The sequence below is a fragment of the Micromesistius poutassou genome (genome assembly GCF_964030765.1).
Source record: "Micromesistius poutassou genome assembly, chromosome: 8".
Classification (NCBI taxonomy): Eukaryota; Metazoa; Chordata; class Actinopteri; order Gadiformes; family Gadidae; genus Micromesistius; species Micromesistius poutassou.
The window spans coordinates 2,288,894-2,311,562 of NC_140278.1; the positions used below are offsets into that span (position 1 = coordinate 2,288,894).

General features: G+C 46.3%; 1 protein-coding gene across 1 annotated transcript in view; it reads left to right on the forward strand.

Annotated features, from left to right (window-relative positions):
• The window catches only part of galnt1 (UDP-N-acetyl-alpha-D-galactosamine:polypeptide N-acetylgalactosaminyltransferase 1), a 43,599-nt gene that overhangs the window by 17,650 nt on the left and 3,280 nt on the right, over positions 1-22,669 (forward strand). Inside the window, 9 exon segments of the mRNA XM_084471584.1 lie at positions 3,415-3,536; positions 9,924-10,063; positions 12,167-12,335; positions 17,103-17,269; positions 17,812-17,939; positions 18,115-18,194; positions 18,893-19,063; positions 20,496-20,613; positions 21,264-21,444. Of these exon segments, the coding sequence (XP_084327710.1) occupies positions 9,925-10,063; positions 12,167-12,335; positions 17,103-17,269; positions 17,812-17,939; positions 18,115-18,194; positions 18,893-19,063; positions 20,496-20,613; positions 21,264-21,444 (1,153 nt within the window). The 5' untranslated portion in view covers positions 3,415-3,536; position 9,924.

The following is a 22,669-nucleotide window of genomic DNA, read 5'->3' on the forward strand; positions in this document are numbered from 1 at the left end:
GGTTCATACTGTTGAGTGACACAGCATCACGCTGGTCTTCCGCTCCCAGTTGTAAGTCATCGTTTGTCCAGCTATCTGTGACGTTTAGTTGGCAGCGGGGTGTCCCTGAGGTATCATTACGACGTACTGCGGAGCAGATGTAGGGCGGATTACAGGAACCACAGCCCCTACTCGCTATAACTTGTGGATGACTTTTAGGAGGAGTAAGGAAGAGTCGAATAGTGTTCAACGTCTAAGCTGAGGTTTAGGACATCAACACTTAAAGGGGAATTGGCTCATTGTTCATGTTATCCACAAGAAGACGAGAAGAATGACGCCTAATTCCATCTGTGTCCGTCCATCTCTTTACTGATGTACTGGTAAAGAGAAATCTACCCAGCACTACATGGGAGTGGGGCGAAGCCTCTAGCATAGCTTATGCAGCTAGTGCTGGGTAACTATTTTCTGTGGAATCCCTGTGTTTACCAATCTGATGACAGCGCAGTCATAGCAGTGCAACGTCTGACTGGCTGCTAAAACTCATCATAGGCTGCAGAGTAAATAAAGCATAATAAAGTAAAGAAATCATTAAAAAGCAAATAAAGCATAGTAAAGTGAATAAAGCATGTTCCTGTCCTCTCAAAGAACAACTGCGGTATGGGAGTTATTCTTTTAAACCTAATCTGTAACCTGAGTATTTTCTAACCAGCTCCAGAATGTTCAGTACCACTTGTTGCATGAATCACAGACTTCAAACAACAAAGATGTAATGGGATTGGACACAAAAAAATAGGTAATCTGCATTAAGTGAGAGCATTATGGGTCACCTTAAATTGAGTGATTCCCTCAAATGCTTCCTCTCCACAAAGCCATATAGCCACGGTTTCGATCGCAGTAAAAATAAAAGAGGGGAGGTGTGGCATCCCTGTCTGTTTCCTCTGTGGAAAAGAGGCTGAATGAATGGTATTGGTTTGTACTGAGGCTACTGGGTTCAGTGTTACCCCTGGGATGGAGCAGCAGGCCTGGTGGTGAATAGTAGAATTGCGTGCAAAGCGCACACTCACGTGAACATACCTGAGGGAAGCGGTCAGTTGTCTACCATATTTGCACAAACATTTTTGTAAATGTCTAACGTGACTCAGGCAAAAATCATTTTCAGGGACAAGTTAATGTTTTATTCAAGTTGTATTCATGTGATGTTAAGACTTGATCACCGGTATGAGTCTGTGTCTAGAGGTGTATAGTTCCCCAGAAGGTCAGCATTACTCCTCTCTCTACAGAGCCATCCTTTGGTCAATTTCTACACAAGACGAATTACAAAGTACCCTCAACTAAACAAGCCAAAGCAAAAATGCAATTACCCTGAGACGTTGGACTCTTAACGTTTCAAAATATTCCAGATGGATTACAATTGCTGCTTCGAAGTGTATCCCACTAGCTCTACAACAATAAACAGCAGGTAAAGAACTGTGTAGCCAGTGGAACTCTAGTATGGATGTTACACATATGGGTTCAACAGACGTCATATAGATCCATCCATATGTGTACATTGGTTGGTTGGTAGTTTACTATCACACACAGCAAAAAAAAGGCCTACAATTATTACTTAGAATTAATTACTATTTTGACCATGTATTAGATTAGAGTTTTTATCTATTCTTACATTTTTTTGGGCCTGGCAGGGGTTCACGTTGGCCCGGTGGTCTGCCAGTCCAATGAGGGGGAGACACTGGGGTTTGTATAGACAAGTTTTATTCAGAAGATAAAGTCCAAAGTTTCTAGCACATAACTTACTCTGCATCTAAAGATAATACCACTGCAGGGAGAGTGAAATATATTGTATGATCTGGTGGTATGAGAGGATTTCCTACTTTACATGAATCCTCTTTGATCAGTAGAAATAATATCAGGCCTTACTTGTTGAAGATATAGAAGTAATCTTGAAGAACCGCTGAACTGCTCCGCTCGAGCTTCAGAAAGGCTTGGGAAAATGAAGCTTGTGTGGATGCTTACGCACTGCTGGATAAATAATACAGCGTCACGGCTGAAAAGCAATTTAAATCAGAAGACGGGTACCCTAATAATACACCACTGAGCCATGTAGTTAAACTAGTAAAGCATCTGCAGTCTCCATTACTCCATACTCCATTAAACCATACGATAATTACCAAAGAAACCCATTTCTTGAGTAAGACATATTTTTATATTATTTTTATTCATAATCAATGTTGTTTCTAACACAATATAGCCCATCGCTCAAAAGCACAATAGCTCAGCCTGCTTCCTGCCGCCCTGACAATAACCTTTTTTCTCCTCCTCAGAGGAGTAACCAGGGATTAACCGTCAGAATGGGTCAGCCCTAATATTGTTCAATAAGATCTAGTGCACAAAAAAAGGAGAAATCTTTATCTAAAGGAAGATGTTATGGTAAGGCAGAGTTCTTTTTTTTAAGTGAATCTAATACCAAAAGTAAAGTTTAGTGGATGATCGGTCGAGATCAATATTTTGGACCAGATTAAAATCAACACCCATAATGGGATAGGGAATTTAGAAACAAGTGCTTTTTCGATTGAGGTTGTGACCACTGTTTCTGATAAATGTTTACTATACAGCATGTATATGTACTTAAACAATATGCCACACGGGTGATACAATTTGGACCATTTCTTAGTGGGATCCAAGAGCTGAGCTTGCATTGCATCACTGCATCACTGGCAAAGCCAGTGATGCAGTGATTCACCTGCCTTTTTTTGATGCTAGATTTCAATCCTGCACCCTTCTATGAAAAAGAGTGGTTGGTTAACATTTCGGTATGTGCTATTACTGAGGCTAGCATGAGGCTAGAATGGCTGGTCCTGGGCTGGATGTAGAAACCTGGATCCATGGGCCATAGATGGGCTCTGCCGGAACAGACCCACTGGGCCGGGGTAAGAGTGACTAGCAGGCAGATTACTCCTTGAACAAACCGTATGGAGATCATGGACACGCCCCAAGCCTGCTAAGCCCGAGTGCATTCTGGATTCATGAGGTTGCTGGCCTGCAAAAAATTTGTGTGATTTCTTGCCATAGGAACATGCAAAAAATGTGTATGCAGTGATTCTGAGGCAGAACCCCTGAGTTGTTGTCATATGGGAATAAACAATCTAATACTTATGGTTGATTCTACAGCGACTTGAAACATGCTCTCTGATTGAACCCATTGTACCTGCTGAAGTAATGTCTCTGTGAGACGTAGCATACAAAAATCAAGTTGAGCCTCCAAAGAGTGAAATACTACGCAAAAATGTAAAACGGTAAATCACCTAAGGATATTTTATAAAGTTGTTTAAGTGTTGTATGCTGTATTACTACTTGCGTTTTTTATGTAAACGCTAACTGTAAAGGAAAAGTCTGCAAAATATATATTTGTGCTCACTCCATAATCCTCTTTTTCAGCGTGTTTCCAGTGGGCATGCCTGAGTGACGAGCAAAGAAGGAAGTGGGATCTCTGAAGCTCCACCCCCTCTGCTGGTGGAGCCTGTGCACGTTGGCCAGAGACCCTTTAATCGTGTGTTCAGGTGAGCTGGGAGAAACTATCATGGAAGTTTCAAATTGCTACAGCCCTGGAATTAATTTCCAAGTTTAACAAGATGATTTATATGAGTGCTCATGTGATGTGCTTAAGGAAATGATGTGCACATTTAATTACAGTCAATTACTCATGCTCAAGATGTTAAGGTAATGAGCTGAGTGTAGTGAATCTTATAGAGCTGAATATGATGACATGCGGTATTCATGTGGTATTGAAAGACCAAAGTTGGGCCCACATTGTACTGTTTAAACTCAGTGCTCCGCCCTGCACGTACTTGTTGCATGAATCACAGACTTCAAAACTTGTTTGAATGAATCATAAAATTAATGAAATCTGCACTAATGGATATGTAAACACCTCCACCCATTTAAATCGTAGGGCATTGTGCACAGTCAACGGTCAGTAAAATCCCCTTCTAACCAAGGTCTGTTGGGGGAGGGAACTAAAGTAATCTTGGAACCCATTCAGTCTGTTGAGGACACAAATAAGTGTTCTGGGGGTAAAGCAATCCCATTTCCCTTTGGATACCTCCCGTGATGAAGTATCTACGCAGAGTACTGAGCGTTGCTTCAGAAATAGCATGGCATGCGCATTTGTGTTTGTGGATGTTGACGGGTGTGTGAGTGGGAAGAATGAGGGATACATTTGTCATTTTGCATCTTTAAAGAGCCATCAAAGGGGAGGGCCGCAGGGGACGGGCTCTGTTGTATTAGCACAGCCTTGAACACACTGTGGCCTGTATCTGTATTGATGCTGCAGAGACAGTGCTCCCCTGCCAGCCGCATGACAGTAATGTGTATTGATCACAACCCAAAATGCCCAAATGACTGGAGATTGCAGTGTTTAATTCTAATTTGCATCCATGCCAACCTTTGCATTGGGAATCAATTCCAGCCTGTTCTGACACCACCACCGTTCTAACGCTCTCCCTGTGCTCCCCTTTATTTATACACACCTTCCGTGGTGGTTTGGGTAGGCATACGTCTATACAACTTTGTGTAACGCTTTCAATGGTATTCATGCAATCATCCATTGAGTTGATTAACAAAAGAAGAAGAAAAGACAAAATGCTGAGTTAAAAAATGCATTCCCACAAGTATTCCAGCAAGGCCCATGTCGATTTATACTGTCAACATTATCACTCCCTTCATTCCAATGCATGGAATGAAATGAGAGCTGATTCAGGTGTAAATGACCTGTAAATCAGCTGAACCATCACTTAGAGGACAATTCCGGTATTTAGCACATTGAGCCCCCTTTCCTAAACATTAGTTTTCAGAAACGACAGAAAGTGTATTTCGCTACGATACTTGATTTGGAACATCAACGAACACCACTAACCACTCGGTGAGTTGCACACTTCTGAAAACAAACGTTTAGGGTTGTTTTAAGGACAGGTTTGTTAATGCCCGTCGCCAGCCATTCTGAAGCAGGCAGGGGCGATTTGAAATTAGCCAAATACAGAGACAGGACCAATAGTCAAAAATTTGGCGTCAACCACTTTATTTCATCCTAGACAAACCAGAAAGGGGGCTCAATGTGCTAAATACCGGAATTGTCCTTTAAGCTAGTGAAGGATAAGGCCACTACATCTCAGATCCCCCTTCGAGAGCTACAGTCAAAAAAGACAAAGCGGAACTCATTGTTCATCATAGTTTTGGTCTTCAAATTGTGCAATTTACTTTGATGCTCCAATCAACACCATTTTAACATACATACATAATTGGCCTATCAAGTCTACAGGGCACACTATTGGCTAATGTCAGTAAACCGCATAATGCAGTCTATAATTCAAGTTATTTTCTACAATTCAACTCCTAAGAGATGAAAAGTCTCTTTTGATGATTACATACAACTGTGGCCACATAATAAGCAAGCATATGGAAGCGGACAATGGCCAGTTTAGGAATTACTAGTACAGAATTGAAGCTGCTTAGTAATGTGGAACCTGTGAGTCTCATTCGCTCTCGGTCAGATGCGTAATACGCTGTCATCCAGTCTCACTCTGTTCTTCCCTCCTTCTGTCTCTCGCCCTCTCTCTGTCTCTCTCTCTCTTCTCTGTTTCTCTCTCGCTCTTTCTCTCTGTTTCTCTCTCGCTCTTTCTCTCGCTTAAAACACACACACACACACACACACACACACACACACACACACACACACACACACACACACACACTGACACAACCACAATCCCAGAAGGGAGGCTCCTCTTTTGCAGTCCATAAATTGTGAGGAGTAGAAACTGTTGTTCTTTTTGCCCCACCAAAAGGGCTGCCAAGTCAGTCGCTCAGGGAGAATTTGGTTGTGCAATCTCTTAAAGGGGATTAGACGTGCAAAGAGTGAGGCTGGAAGATAGAGAGAGGGAGAGAGAGAGATGAGAGGGAAGACACGACTATTGGTAGAGTTAACACAGTAGAGAGACGTTGAAGGAGCATTCTGTTCTCAGGGAAGTATTGATGGCAACCAGTCCTGAAAGGACAGGACGTCACAGGGAAGGGGGGGGTTTGGGTTGGAAGTGTGTGTGTGTGTGTGTGTGTGTGTGTGTGTGTGTGTGTGTGTGTGTGTGTGTGTGTGTGTGTGTGTGTTGGGGGGTTGGCATGGAGAGGGCGGTTGAAAATGAAAAGAAAAACGAGAAGAAAGGACAGGAGGGAACGAGAGAAAGGATAAAGAGGGCAGACATTAAAGAAGGACGCACAGAACGTGATATGTTAAATGATCAGGAAGGGAACAGAGATGTGGGGAGCGAAAATTGTCTGTTTGATGTCTGTGGAAGCAAGGCAGTCTAAAAGAGACTTCAAAGAGGCCAGCGCCCAAGATAAACGGAGCTGACACCGACATACACACACACACACACGCACTGTAGGGCCTGGAGCTGGCATGAGCAGAGAGGGGTCCACAGTAGTCCTTTGCCATGCCTGATTAGAAACCCAGCAAGCAAAGCAGCAAGGCTGAGTGAAAGGGCTGGGAGGGCATGCGAGCGTTGGGTCAATGGACGGACGTCTACACTTCTCTTCCTCGGCCACTTGGGGCGTCCTTGTTTACTTTGATTACTTTGCACCAAGCAAATGCCGTGCTGCTGACACCCTTATGAGGGCTCAGGGACAGGGCTGTGAGCGAAACTATACATACAGTATACTAGTGAAATCATCCTGTGTGTGTGTGTGTGTGTGTGTGTGTGTGTGTGTGTGTGTGTGTGTGTGTGTGTGTGTGTGTGTGTGTGTGTGTGTGTGTGTGTGTGTGTGTGTGTGTGTGTGTGTGCACACACGTGCATGCCTCTGTTTTCCTTTGCATGTGTAACACGTGTCTGAGTGCATGCATAGAGAGAGTTTTGTTATTTTGTGGCTTACATCCTATTTGCTTGCCAAGGTCAAGCAAGGAAAGAGTTACACCGAAGACAACTAACAAAGACTTTGGACTAAAATTAGAAACAGGATTTGTCTAATTGTGTGAGCCAGGAAATACAGGTGCGGGTTAACCATCACAATGGGTAAACCGTAAGGACATTACCGCTGTCCTGGCTTCACCAAAACTTCCCATACCAATTTGGCAAAACGACTTGTTGAACGGCTTCTCCTGGAGGGCGTTCAGCGGGAGTCTGCCTGCTAGGGCTGTAAGACACACAGCCCTTTGGGCCTTTGGAGCCCGTGTCCGTTGCTCAGTACAGTATACGGTTGTGGTATAGTAGTGAGTCGTACTTTAAGAACTTCACAAAATGTCTTCTCACAAAGTCCTATATTGTTATTGCTTACATTGTTCAGTGAATTGACGAGTGAAAAATGTAACTGGTGTATAAGTGAAGCCGGGAGAGACGGTAATGGTCTCCTTCAACCTGTACAATAACTGAAATAATGAGGGATAAAGCCAGGGATAACATGTGATTAGAAGAGTAAGAATGATGTAGTGAAATTCTACTACAGACAGGACGTGTGTGTGTGTGTGTGTGTGTGTGTGTGTGTGTGTGTGTGTGTGTGTGTGTGTGTGAGCGTGCGTGCGTGCGTGCGTGCGTGCGTGCGTTTTGATGCAGTAAATGCATATTAAGAGCCTCAGGCAACCCATTTTCTGTTGACACTACACTTTAAGGCTAGCAAGATAGCAAGTGCAACTTATGAGATTTCAATGGTCCAATATAGTAGTAGCTCAATGCAGTAAGATACCTATGTGGAGAGAGTGTTGTTGAGGGTTCCCTCTGGTTGAAACTGACCATTGTCCATCATCACATGCTAATGTAGCGTAAAGACATACCCAGCGATTATTCCACAACCTAATGTATATCCATCCAAAGTGCTCATTTTGTAGAGGTAAGGTTCTCTTACTCTCCTAAAAACACCCCTCTTACACACTACGTCGTACGTCCTGGCACTTAATGTACGCAATAATTGCGTGTTGTTCGTCCTGGCACTTAAAAATAGTACTTAGCATTGTGTAGCGGCTTATCCTAGCTATTTTTGTTGTGTACAGGGAATGGGTTAACCTACCAATTGTTAGTGTTTGGCAGTTATTCTATGAACATCCTTACTGTACCGACAGCGATATATTGTTGTTTCTCTTTCTTCTGCCAAATGTACTTATTGTAAGTCGCTTTGGATAAAAGCGTCTGCTAAATGGACTAAATGTAAATGTAAGTAGCTCAATGCAGTCTCCTACAAATGAACTGCACAATAACCCTAAAACTACACCTATATTGTTGAATCATCAGTGCTTATATTTCAAATAACAACTGCCCCCACCCCAGTCTTGAGTCTTGATGCCAAAATATATTTCGGCATCAATTTAAAGTCTATTGATGGGAAGCGCTGAGCACAGTGGATCTGAGAACCTGTTATTATGATGTTCATCAAATAGCGGTATGCAGTGCCATCAGCTTCCATGAAATGATTGTATTCATCAAATGTGTAATGCATTAATCTCAGCCCTAGCAGGATTACTGTTATAAGAGATGATTTACTACAAATCACTTGATGGGTACATGTATTTGCACCTCACCCTGCTTAATAGGTTTAAACATATATCATCCACCACCAAGGCCTCAGGAAATACATTTCAATACAAAATAGAGTAGCAAAACCTTGAACCATTTGATCATACATCCTTTGTATGTTAACAGATTATTTTCCTGGATTTGTCCTATTCCCAGATGAATTCCAGGGCAAATGAAATGTCACTATGATGTTTGAGCTTTTTTACAGAAATGTCTGGCAGTAGAGAAGGATTATTATGTTTGTATAATGCATCCGTCCAATAATTGTATGTGTTCATGAACAACCAAGTACATTTCTTTTATGTTTATTGTGAGAGTACCAGTAATTCTGAAACTCTGGGGATATACATTATTTTGTGGTGGACAACCATAGTTATGTTAATGTTAAAATGTAGAGTCAGATTCTCCACACATGTTATACGTCTCATACATACATACATGCAAAAAATCACAACCTCAAATTCTGCCATGCCAAATTCAGAACTGTAGAGCAAACAGGCTGATCTCAGAACTGCCGATTCTGCCAGCCGGCCTGACCTTGAAAGCTGCTCACCCAGTGAGCACCTGTGCATAGACCCCGTTTTTATACAAGCAGAAATCACCATGGCCAAATTAATTTTCCCCTTTCTGCTGCTGCTGCTCAACCTGGGGATCATTGGAGCAGAGAGGCAGCCTGGGGGAGCCTGACGCGGGAGGAGAGAGGCAGAGTGGTGCAGAGGAATTTTAATGTGGCTCTGTCTGCCTCTCGCTGCCTGCCAAAGAAAAGCAATTACTATCGCTGTGTGTGTACGGGCGTGCACCAGGACGCGCACGCCAGCGGGGTTGTGTGTGTGTGTCGCCACCAGTTAGTGTGTTTACCTGCCTGCGATTGACTTAACAGAGTTGTAGCTTGTTTCATGTATAAAGGGTGGGCACTGTGGGGGCAGGACGGTTTAAACGCTGCAATGGTTCCCATAAAACAAATTAGAACGCGCAGAATGTGTCCCATAAAAAATGTTGCACCTCAAACTCATGATGATTTGCAAATGAATTATATTTTTACTCTGTATGAGTCATTTTACACATAAATCCCTCCGTATGTTATTATCCAGCTCCGTCTAGAGCGTGGAGGTGACCTTTACAAGCAGTACTGATAAGCAGCTGGTAGATAATAGGCAGGAGTCAGTCAGACTGACAGACTCAAAGAGGACAGATGCTCAGGAAACCAGCCAGAAGGGAATGAGGAGAGCGGTGAAGACACGCTGATAAAGAATACAGACAGAGAGAGAGCCAGAGAGGGATCCCCACTGCTAAGCCTCTGTTTGTGTCCTCAGATCACACCTCCAAATGTCACCTCTCCTCCTCCTCCGTCCTCTTTAATGTGCGTTCCCTTTCTCTGTCTCTCTCCCTTTCAAGGATGCGGAGGTTTGCCTACTGTAAGGTGGTGCTGGCCACCTCGCTGGTGTGGGTGATGCTGGACATGTTCATCCTGCTCTACTTCAGTGAGTGCAACAAGTGTGACGACAAGAAGGAGAGAGGCCTGCCGGGGAGAGCGGGTGAGTGTCTCAGACAAGTTGATAATCAACGCCACGGTGTGACACCATCACACACACACACACAGCTGTCGTGTGTTTGTGGTGAGCGGGGCTGTGCGGGGAAGGAGTTCCCGTGCACACATAGAGAGAGGCTTCGCTGTGGCTCCACACACACACGAGTGAGCCAACCGTACTCGCCGACCTTGGGCCCTTAGAAAAAGATTTTCAAAAAGCCACGGCGGGGGTCTAGAGATCATCTCCCTGAAATAAAATCACTATCAAAGACTTCATTTCCTGCATTGTTGTGAACTGTTAAGGGTGTGAATCACAAAATAAAAAGCGGACAAATAAAATGTTGTTGATATAAATACATATAGTGCCATATAAATCCAAATGAATGTTGTTATTATAAATATATATATGGCCGTAAGAATCAGAGAACAGATATATCTCTTCTTTGGCTCCTATTGCTTGACTGTCGTTGCTGAAGTGACTCGTAGCGTTTAGCCCCGATGGAGGGCTGCCTGACGCACGGCCAATCACAATCTGTCCCCAACCATCCTGTCGCACGCGGTGCGTTTGGATTGGACAGTAAAATAATAGCCTAACTATTACATTGTAGATTGTAGTTATTACTTTAACTACAATCCCCCGTTAAGCAGCCATGTAGATATAAGCAGCAGAACATTCTTAAAGATCAAAGGAAGAACGGTTTCCTGATTGGGGAGAGCTGCAGGATGCGTCACCAGTTGGCAGATGATATCATCTCAGGTGCACAAGAGGTCACAGGCAGAACACGCTCTGTGACTGTCCAAACAGTAAGGAAACATGTCCCTGCAAAATAAAGTATTTAAATCACTGAATTAAAAAGGTTTGTTTTATTTCCCCCCTGGATTGGTGCATTTTCATTACTTTAATCAGTGAAATATTGTGGAAAACTACTGCCTGCTATAGAAGAATAAAAAGCACATGAGGATACTGTAGTCGTTAGTTTAGATTAGATTTTTTTTAGATGACTTTATTGCCATGTCAACACAGTTGATTGGAATTTGTCTTAGTGCCACACAGGTAAAAAAAAAAGACAATACATTACACACACAGGAACATACCGTACATAAAACACAATGACAAAGACAATCAAAACAGTACAAAGATAAGAAGATAAAAAGATCTTGTGTTGTTCCCATAAAGTGTTTGTGCAGTCTATAAAGTTCATGAATAGATTAGGTAGCATGAGACATTGACTTGATAATATGAAGTAGATCATTTAGAAAATAAGAAACAGTATAATGAAAACCCAGACAATGGCATAACTACAAATTGCAAACTGTATTTGCGGCAAATATTGGTGCCATTTTCTGTCTTGTTGTATTGTCATACACTATATTGTCATGCATGAGCAATTCTGCTGGAATGCACCAGAGCCCGACCGGAACCAGTGATCCCACTGAGACCTCTCTGTGCACACACACACATCAGCACTGTGCGCACACACACACACACACACACACACACACACACACACACACACACACACACACACACACACACACACACACACACACACATCAGCACCGTGCACACACACACACACACACACACACACACACACACATCAGCACCGTACACACACACACACACACACACACACACACACACACACACACACACACACACACACACATCAGCACTGTACACATCAGCACTGTGCGCACACACACACACACACACACACACACACACACACACACACATCAGCACCGTGCACACACACACACACACACACACACACACACACACACACACACACACACACACACACACACACAGCACCATGCACACACACACACACACATCAGCACCGTGCACACATACACATCAGCACCGTGCACACACACACACACACATCAGCACTGTGCACACACACACATCAGCACCGTGCACACACACACATCAGCACCGTGCACGTGCACATGAACGTGTGATAAGATACACAACAAGATACACTGGACCTATATGAGCTCTCTTTGCCATACCAAGTACAGCGTGCATGTTGTGCTAGGCCACCTATGCAGGCGCTATGCCCTCCTCTCCTGAAAGCTTTCCTTTGTCCTCCCAACCCAGACGCTCTGACCCGGCCCCGGGACGGGCCCGGAGAAGGGGGGAAGCCTGTGGTGATCTCCAAGGAGAACCAGGAGAAGATGAAGGAGATGTTTAAGATCAACCAGTTCAACCTCATGGCTTCAGAGATGATCGCTCTGAACAGGTCGCTCCCCGACGTTCGTCTGGAAGGGTAGGCGTCTCTCATGGCTCGGCGGTCCCTCCCAGCCAGAACTCATCCCTCACTGTGACACCTCCTGGGCGGGATTCATAGAATGTGAAATATAACTCCCATTCACTCGCCTGGCCATTGAAACCTGTGTGGTTTCCATGTGTTGAAGTGTACTGGGACTGCAGTGTGTTGTGAGGTTGTCAGCCATGGCCTTGTTCGGAAGGCTTCACTAATATCCCGGTATTGTACACTGCATTCTGCACAAAAAAACTATTTTTAACATCAATCTCTACACACAGCGTCCTATTGAGAGACCTCTGCTCGTTCCATGGTATTATAGCTACTGGTTCTAATGAGCTTTGGGATGTGAGAACTAATGTCCTCAAAACACAGTTGGAAGAACTCTTTCTCGTTAACTTCAGAGTTAATTTTATTCAGTGTCTGTGACTCTTCTCGATGTGTAGTAGACGGTGTGATAAGGCACAGGGAACGAGTGGGTGAAGATGTGCCGTCCCACAGAGCGCTGACGGAGCTCTGGGCCTCAGCTAAGGGCACAGCATTTTGAACGCCTGCCTCTTTCCTTTGATGGCGATATGTCCCTAAATCGGTAATGAACAGGGATTAGATGGAAAGATAGGTGGACACACACACACACACACACACACACACACACACCCTTTACAGACACGCGTCCATAGGGCCTGTCTGCACACGCACGCCAGACAGCTAGAGCAGATGCAGCACATTGATCCGTGAAATGGGTTTCAGTCTTTGAGCGGAGAGTTGATTACTAGGTGTGTTTTCACTCTCACAGCTCTCCTTCTATCTGCTTTTCCAATTAGGAGATAAGACAGAGTCAATATAGAGCAGGGCACCTCACCCCCTCTGTCTGACAGTGTGTGTAAGGTATAGGAGAGTGTGTGTGTGCGCGGGGAGCTGGAGGTGTGCATATGATTACGCACCAGCGTGTGTGTGGGTCGACTTACGACTGGCAGAGGAAACCTGAAAGGATGGACCTATCTCTGCCGTTGGTTAAAATCTGGGGAGGGGAAATTGACTGGAGTTGAATTGCAGCGGCGTCAGCAGTGCAGTGTTTAAATGGAAGTAATGACGGCAGAGGGCGTTCTGGGCTCTGTGCCTGGTGCACACACATGTCTGTATCTATATGTCTGGGACCATGACTTTATGAAGGTCCTTTTTACACCACACCCTTCAGAAAACTGGACTCTGGACGCTTTTAGAAGGTGACTGCACAGGGCGTTGTGAGCAGCCCTGTTCATGTTTTGGACCATGCATGGATGTCTGCATATGTGGCAAGAGAGGGAGGGGCCGTTCAATAAGAAGCCGTCTGCTGCCCTGGCTTTGTATCCCCCCAAAATGAATTGGCTGAAGGATACGTCTGCAATGCATTATAATGCTTTACACTCAACACTGACAGGTTAGATTACATGACGTACTTTACATACACACAGCACTGTGTAGCCTCAAGTAGAACGATGAACGCGAGTTACACGCAAATACATTTCTGTGGTTAAAGAGTGCCGTTTTTTTCAGTGTGTTTGTGTTTGTGTGTGTGGGTTAGTATTAGTGATGTGGCAAAGGAAAGTGTAAACAAAAGCTGAAAGCTTCCAAGGTTTTGTGAACTGAATCATGATGCATCCTCAACCACCTTCTTCCTTACATTTAGTGAATAAACGTTTTCACACTGCCAAATATGCCCACCCTTTTCCCAGCATGGTCAGCGTGTTTACACTGACCGAGGTAATATACCGGCCTGATTTCACACCCCAATTTACCCTCTTGGACCCTACACATATTGGGGGGTTCACTTTGATGTAAATGCGATGGGACGGCTTCCCAGTTCCAGGGGTGGGACTTGTCTCTTGTCTCTACAACAGAGACAACCAGAGATGTATAGTAACGAAGTAGAACTACTTTACTGGAGTATTATTTTTTTCTCCTACTTCCACTTTTACTTCACTACATATTTTTGATGAGTTTAATACTTTTACTCCGGTACATTTTTCATGCACTGAGTCGTTACTCGTTGCAATTATAAAAATGTTACGAATGCATGCATGCACAAAGCTGTCCTTAAAACAACCCTAAACGTTTTCAGAAATGTGCAACTCACTGAGTGGTTAGTGGTGTTCATTGATGTTAACGACCACCACTAACCACTCAGTGAGTTGAAAGATGGTGCGTTCTACGAGAAAGCAGCAGAGGAACTTTCCTTACGAGGCTTTTGTCAGGATAAAAAACAAGTGGTCAGCAAAATAAAGAATATGTTGGCATTTTTTTGCACTTGTAAATAGTTACTCGCGTTTGTAGCCCACACTCAGATGTGAACTCATTTTCTTGCATGCCAGTGTCTTGAATCATAAAAAAATTAAAACATTCAGAGTATGCAAATTATTCTAAAGGGGTCTACTCTCCGTGCGTAGCCCCGCCTTCTCCAGTGAACCGCAAAGCCGGCTCCTTGACAAAGGGGGATTTTACCTCCGGTTTTACACAGGCAAGACAGTGAAATTGCAGGGAGTGCCAAGCCATACCGGCACACACTGTGTGCATGCACATAAAGCGAGCTAACGGGCGGTGGTGTTTCTGTTATCTACCCTTCGCTGCTGCTTCTTGCATTCCTTCTGTCAGAGACTGCAGCAGAATGAGGCAGCATTCCACAGATTGGGACAGAGCGAGAGAGAGAGAGAGATAGACTCAGAGATAGAGAAAGAAAGAGAAAGCGGGAATGAGTGTTTTGGCTGGAGGAGGGGGAGGGGGGAGAGTAGAAAGAATATTGCACTTTTGGACTTTTAGGAAAGCTCAAAGGAAGGCACAGCCTCTGTGTTACAGTTCCCTCTTTTAGTGTGCAGTTTGAGCTCATCAGAGCCGTTCTCTTGGGAAAACCGATTTAGTCAGAGAGACAATTTAATATCAGAGGGCTTAGATCAGGCGTTGCTGGCGTTCTACCGTGCATGTTCTGTGCCGGAGGTAGCACAGGTTTGAACTGGGATCTCGGATCTCGATCTTGCATGTTCCTCCCATCTCTGTTACCTTTATCATCCTCTGTATCATTCCCTTTGCATGTCTCTCTATGCATGCCCCCGCAGGGAATTGGACAGTGGGCACGTCGACAGTATTCCATAGAATTCCCTGCAGTCTGTGGTGCCCGTCAAACTGTCCTCATTCCAGATGATTAGGACGCACTCATTCCAGCGCTCCGGGTGGACACAGCAGCGGAGGGAAGAGATTGGACAGTGCCCAGGCGGTCTGAGGAAGGGCCCGGCCCAGAATTCCCTTACACCACAGTATCAGATTTCAGCTCTTAGAGGATCAGAACAGCAACACTCATCTAATAGAGGGTGGCCGTCATGTGCTGAGCATATGCTGAGCATGTGCTGAGATTTATACAGTCAGGCTCTAAAAAGATGAAATGGTCCGAAAATATAACATTTGACATGATTTGATTTCTATCCATTTGTTTTCATCCACGAATGTCTGGGGTAGATAGAAAGAAGAACTTGATCTTCGTATGTGGTCATTAAGCTCCTGGGGTTCATGACACGGTCCTGAAATAGGAACCCAGCTGGTAATGTGTCGTGAGTCTGCATGCTCTCCCTGTTGGCATGTTCAGCCCCTTGGCAAGTACTTCCTGTGTGCACGTGGGCTCACTCTGGTTTCACTCTGGTTTCACTCTGGTTTCACTCTGGTCTCACTCTGGTCTCACTCTGGTTTCGTGTGGTTGCCCCCTTCCCCCTCCCAAAGAAAATAGATGTACATGTTTGGTAGTTTGCAGGGTGCTGCTTATAAGAGAATATTTAGATGTTAAGTAAGACTACCCCAGGCAAATAAAGGCTAAATCATCTAACCTAAACGGACAGCGGGCTGTATAACGTTGTGATCATGTCTATGTGCTGGGACAAGCAATGTAGGCAGAACCGTAGTGGAAAGTAGTTTAGATGTATTTGAATCGGCCCACATCCCGGTGTGTCAGTATTTCTACTGTGCTCTGCATTTTATCTCCCTTGCCTTCTCCCACGAGCTGTGATGCAGAGGCCCGCATGAATGTGCTTCACACTACGATCAGGACGGTTCACACTGCGATAGTAACGCTGTCAGGTGTCACGCCGGGGTGGCGCCCGGCGTCTCTGTGAAGTGTGTGCATACGTGTCACGGCTGTCGTCTGCATTTGTTTGGATGGCAGATCAGACACAAACATTTTGAATTATTATATGAATGTATGCTGATAATACGGTAAATGGTATATGGTCCTCATTTATATAGCGCTTTTATCCAAAGCGCTTTACAGTGTTGACTGACATTCACCCATTCATGCACACATTCACACACCGACGGCGGAGTCGACCACGCAGGGCGACAGCCGGCGCGTCAGGAGCAGTCAGGGTGAGGCGTCTCGTTCAGGGACACCACGACACACAGCTAGGAGGAGCCGGCTAGGAGGAATCGAACCAGCAACCTTCCGGTTACCAGCCAACCCGCTCGACCTCCTGAGCTAGTGCCGCCCCCTAATACTGTTGATGAAGATCTGTCTATCCGACTGGGTTGAACATATTGATACTGTCGTCCTGACCTTCATCACTTCCTCCATCCATACATCAACATCGCGTCCTACATCATTATTGACACGTGTGTAAAGAGGAGTAATGACATGTCTGGTCTGGTGCAAACTGTGCTTAATGATGTTTCAATACTAATCAAAGCGGAGAGGCTCCAGGACGCCTTTGTGCTCTGCTGTGTCCTGAACGGCCTCTCTGTCTCCGTCCTGCACAGGTGCAAGAACAAGTTGTATCCGGACAACCTCCCTCGCACCAGCGTGGTGATCGTGTTCCACAACGAGGCCTGGAGCACGCTGCTGCGCACCGTGCACTCCGTCATCGACCGCTCGCCACACTCCCTCCTGGAGGAGATAGTGCTGGTGGACGACGCCAGCGAACGAGGTGCGCACGCGCGCACGCACGCACACGCACACACACACGCACGCACTATTGTATCGGGTCTCAGCTGTGTTCTGGGCAGGGTTTCGCTTATTTTTCTATCTGTGAATTTGTGTGCATGTGTTTGTTTTGCCAAACAACTCTGTCCATTTGGACCGTAGCCTGCGCCTCGCCACCATGTGCTGTACTGTTAATCCCAGTTTGGGAAAGATTAAGTCTTTTAATTCACCCGCCGCAGGGATTACACTCTGTTATTACCCTCAATCCACCAAACCCTGACCTTCTAAACCCTGCTCCACCCCGCCCTCCGCCCGGGCGGCTGGAGGAGGGGTGGGGCCAGGGAAGGACATGGGATCAGAGGGGAGATGAAAGTCTATTAGGTCACAATATTCTGAACTCCACAAGTTGTAGGAGGTAGTCTGCTGCACTTAACACACATGCAAATTCAGGAAAGAGCCTCAAACTGGAAATAAGTGTAATCCTCTGTCCCCTTGTTGTGTGTGTGTGTGTGTGTGTGTGTGTGTGTGTGTGTGTGTGTGTGTCAGACTTCCTGAAGCGTCCCCTAGAGCAGTATGTGAGGAGGCTGGAGGTTCGCGTCAGTGTGATAAGGATGGAGCAGAGGTCTGGGCTCATCCGGGCTCGACTCAAAGGAGCATCTATCTCCACCGGCCAGGTGTGTGTGTGTGTGTGTGTGTGTGTGTGTGTGTGTGTGTGTGTGTGTGTGTGTGTGTGTGTGTGTGTGTGTGTGTGTGTGTGTGTGTGTGTGTGTGTGTGTTTACAAGTACCCGTGCTCCATACAGTACTGGCGTGCTTGAGTCTGTCTCGTGATGTTATCTCTGAACCTCCAGGTCATCACCTTCCTGGATGCCCACTGTGAATGCACCACGGGCTGGCTGGAACCTCTGCTAGCACGCATCAAAATAGACAAGTAAGACGTGTACACACACACACACACACACAGACACGCATGCACACACACACACACACACACACACACACACACACACACACACACACACACACACACACACACACACTGTCTGCATCTAACGGGGATGTTGAAATGCCTGCGGACAGAAGCAGAGGTCATAAATGTTGAACACACACATCCACACATTTAAACTCACACAACGCGCATTAAAAAAATCAATAAGCAATCGTTCAGCCTACAGGGGGTTCGCCCTGGTGTGTTTATTTGATGCCAAATTACCAATTCTGTTTACTACCGCCAGTAATCAGACACAAGCAAGCAGACCCCGCCACACACACAAAGCCACTGATGCACAGAGCCCAGCGCTAACTGTGATGGAACACGGTGGCAGCACGGCCCGCTGCTGGTCACAGTGTGTGGCGCTCCAGATGTCTGCTCTCCCCTGACGGCCACCTGGGTTCAGGACCAGCAGGCCAACGCATGCCTCTTTACCCCCCGGCCTTAACCCCAACCCCCCCCTTCTGTGCAGCGCCATATCCACAGACCCTGTGGGAAGTCCACTTCACCATTTTGCTTCATGCCACACTTTTGTTTTTACCTGCTATGCTTACGTTGGTGTGTTGTGTTTGTTGTGTGTGTGTGTTGTGGTTGTGTCGTGTGTGTGTGTGTGTGTGTGTGTGTGTGCCCCCCAACAGGCGGACGGTGGTGTGTCCCATCATCGACGTGATCAGCGACGATACGTTTGAGTACATGGCGGGCTCCGACATGACGTACGGCGGCTTCAACTGGAAGCTCAACTTCCGCTGGTACCCCGTCCCGCAGAGGGAGATGGACCGCCGCAAGGGGGACCGCACGCTGCCCGTCAGGTACCAGACCCCGCCCCCTCAGGCCCCCGGGCCCCTCAGCAGCTGCAGCTCTCCTCAGGTTCACTAAAGGACAGACGCTTTGTGCGCTCCTCAAACAGCAGCCCTGGAGCTGTACTGATCATTTGTTTTCCCCTCTCACCCTGCTTGTGATGGAGATCCCCCTGCTGCTCCGTGTATTGTCTTTGGAGAGAGGGGCAGATAAGACACTTATCTCCAGAGCCCCACACTTCCATTGTAGTCTGGGGAAACTAGTCAGTGAGTTCCTAGTTTTTCCCTGAGTGACAGCGTACCAGAGTGTAAGAAAGGTCGTCATTATCAGCTGAAATGTATCGGTGCAGCTGTGTTTTGGTTGCGTCAAAGGAAGCAAATACTCCAGATTTGGGACCAAAAACCAGGAGTTTCCCAGCAGACGGCTGGAGGTGGGTAGACACATCTGAGCTCTTGGAGTACTTTATTTATTTTTATATTTCCGTGTTTCTCCGAAATAGAAAAAAGTTTGTCATGTCTTGGCAGGAACAGATTAGGAAAAGGATGCAATTTACAGAAACAATTGGCCGTGTCTCGTGCTGTCCCTAAAGCAGCCGCCCAGCCACAGAGCAGAGCGCCCTGCTGCCTGTCTGCGCCGGGCGCGCTGACATTCAGGCACTCCCACCGGGGAGCCCGCCGTTTGGATGCTAACAAGGCGCCGGGGGACGCGGTTGAACATTTGCATTAGCTGGGTAGACTGTTGGGAATAGGTCTGGTGCCAGCCCACCTGCTGGGCTGTGCGCAGCCAGATGCAACGGTCAAGATACTCTATCGCCGCAACTGTGAAGGGCGCGGTCGGGTGTCCGTGTTAATACTATGTATTATGAATTCTGTTGTCAGCGACACTTTGTGAGCCCCATGACAATTATCTGTGTTTGTTCAACAAACTCTTGATGTGTTACTAATTATCCCACAAACAGCTGATCTGGGTTTTTTTTCCACTGCTTTGTTTATTTTTGAAACACCCAGGGGGGTGACTTTTTTTTCTTTCCACTCTCGGTAAGATGCTGGTCTCCACGAGCCAGCCCTCACCCGCTGTGGTCTCAGGATGTTTTCAACCTAATTCCGTACGTTTGTGTCAATGTTGAGTGCTTGGAAGAGGAGTGAAAAACAAGTTGTGAGGGAAACGGGCCTGAGGAAACCGAGAGAGGGAGGGAGAGAGAGAGAGAGAGAGATTTTGAGCTCTGACAGCCTTCAGAGCCGTTGCAGGGGGAGCAAACGGCCAACAGGAAGATGTGGAAAGTGAGAGGGACCGCTGAAGTTGTGTGGGGCTGTCGTGGGATGCATCCCTCCCAGCAGCTTTTAGAAGTCCTCCCTTCAGGATCCTGGTTACCTCATGGCTGCTGCCATGCGCCTGGTTTCCATGGCAGCCCTAATGCTCTCTCCTCCCTCCCTCCCTCCCCAGGACCCCCACCATGGCGGGGGGCTTGTTCTCCATAGACAGAGATTACTTCCAGGAGATCGGCACCTATGATGCTGGCATGGACATCTGGGGAGGAGAGAACCTGGAGATCTCCTTCCGGGTAAACACACACGTAGAGAGATGATACACAGTACATGTATTAGACATATCTTCATATTTATCCTTGTACTCAGTACTTGCCCATATTGCATTAGCATAGGCCTGCAAACACTTAACAGACACCTCTGCACTTTGTGTGTGCAGCCGGGCCTTTGTTTTGATGTGCTTGTATATATAGCCTTCATGCACGCCTCCCACACGCTCCACAACCAGTGTCTGCGGAGCCTAAGATGTCATGAAGCTCTGCAGGTCGGAGTAGGCCTCAACCAATTAAAAGTTATTTGGAAAAGTTCCATTTCATGTTGGGCGAGATTTGGGGTGAGGTTAATATTAACTTTTGGGTGAGGGCAACCCAAAGGCGGATATTTTTAGTATTTGAAAGTTGAGTGTAAAAAGTGTTCTTGTTAAAACCCTGTAACGCCTGCCTTGTTAAACCCTGCGGTGACACATGGCTGTGTGTATTTTCTGAAGCCCGTCCTGAAAGGCCTTAGAGAAAGGTGCTCTTTTCACACGGCGTGGTGACCCTGGTGCCGGAGGCCTCCACACCCCTCCTCCTCATCTGGGGAGGGCGGGTCTCCGTTACACGGCGTTGGCGGGTGTCTCTGAGGGCAGCTCTCGTTACATGATGTTATCCTGTGTCTCTGGTGGCAGATCTGGCAGTGCGGCGGAACCCTGGAGATCGTCACATGTTCTCACGTGGGTCATGTGTTCCGCAAGGCCACGCCCTACACCTTCCCCGGGGGCACGGGGCAGATCATCAACAAGAACAACCGCCGCCTCGCCGAGGTGTGGATGGACGAGTTCAAGAACTTCTTCTACATCATCTCCCCTGGTAGGGGTGTGTGTGTGTGTGTGTGTGTGTGCGTGCGTGCCGATATTTATTCACCTGATCAAATCAACACGACAATATTTAAGAGATGCTTTGTTGCCATGGATGCAGTCTCCCTCTGCGAGGCTCCTGGCCTAGAGACCATCCCGATCACGTGACCTCACATCCTGATCACGTGACCTCACATCCTGATCACATGACCTCACATCCTGATCACATGACCTCGCATCCTGATCACATGACCTCGCATCCTGATCACATGACCTCACATTCAGCTCCGCCTCACGGCTCAGTCCTCTAGCCGCCCACATCCGTCTCCTTACACTAATCGGCCAATCAGGGTTAAGGTGTCATAGTGACGTAAACACAGGCCGCCGCCCTCAAAACACCAATGGTGTCTCCCAAAACGACTAGCGGTGACGCTAGCATTAGCAGAGTCGACTCTGTGCAGTCGTTGCCGAAATCGACTCGACAACAACGACCAGACCAGAAGCAGAAGACACTGGAGGAGCTCCTCTGAGCAGCGTGGAGGTGTCACATGTCTGATGGGCTGAAGGGGTCTGTCTGTTCAGGCCCCCTCACTGAGATAGATGTGGGCGGTGAAGGCCAAAGGTCAAACTGAATGTAAGGTCACATGATCAGGGTGGTCTCCTCTCCTAGCTACTAGGCTGCTGCGTCCAATACTCAGAGAGAAAACCCACATTCCCTCCGGTAGTCGTGTTATATTCATGAAGAGCAGATTAAGTCTGTGTTATGAGGGCCAAACATTATTACACTTGGCTCATTCAGGATGGAGCTGATATGTGTGTGCTGATATAGATCATAAATATATTGATCATACATTATAATACATAGATAGAAATCACATGTTTATTTTATTATTACATGCTATGAAAACAGGATCTTGTGATGATGCCGTTGCTATTCAGATATCCTATTCAATCCAACTTCAAAATGTTCATCCTGAATCAGCAACCACCACAAGCAGGTCTGCGCTGCGCCAGAGCACGGTGGTATTGTTTGAGCCCTTGTAATACGGCTTTGATCTGCGTTTAATCCATGTAAGTCTACTGCCACAGTCAATGTGGATGTCCTACCTAAAGTGTTAGGGTAGAGTAGCCTCGTAGAATAAGATGATTGAAGTGAATATAAACGGGGCGAGCGAGAAAGTTCAGCCATGGACTGGTTTGCCATGACTTTTGTTGTCGATGATGAAGAAGGTTCATAA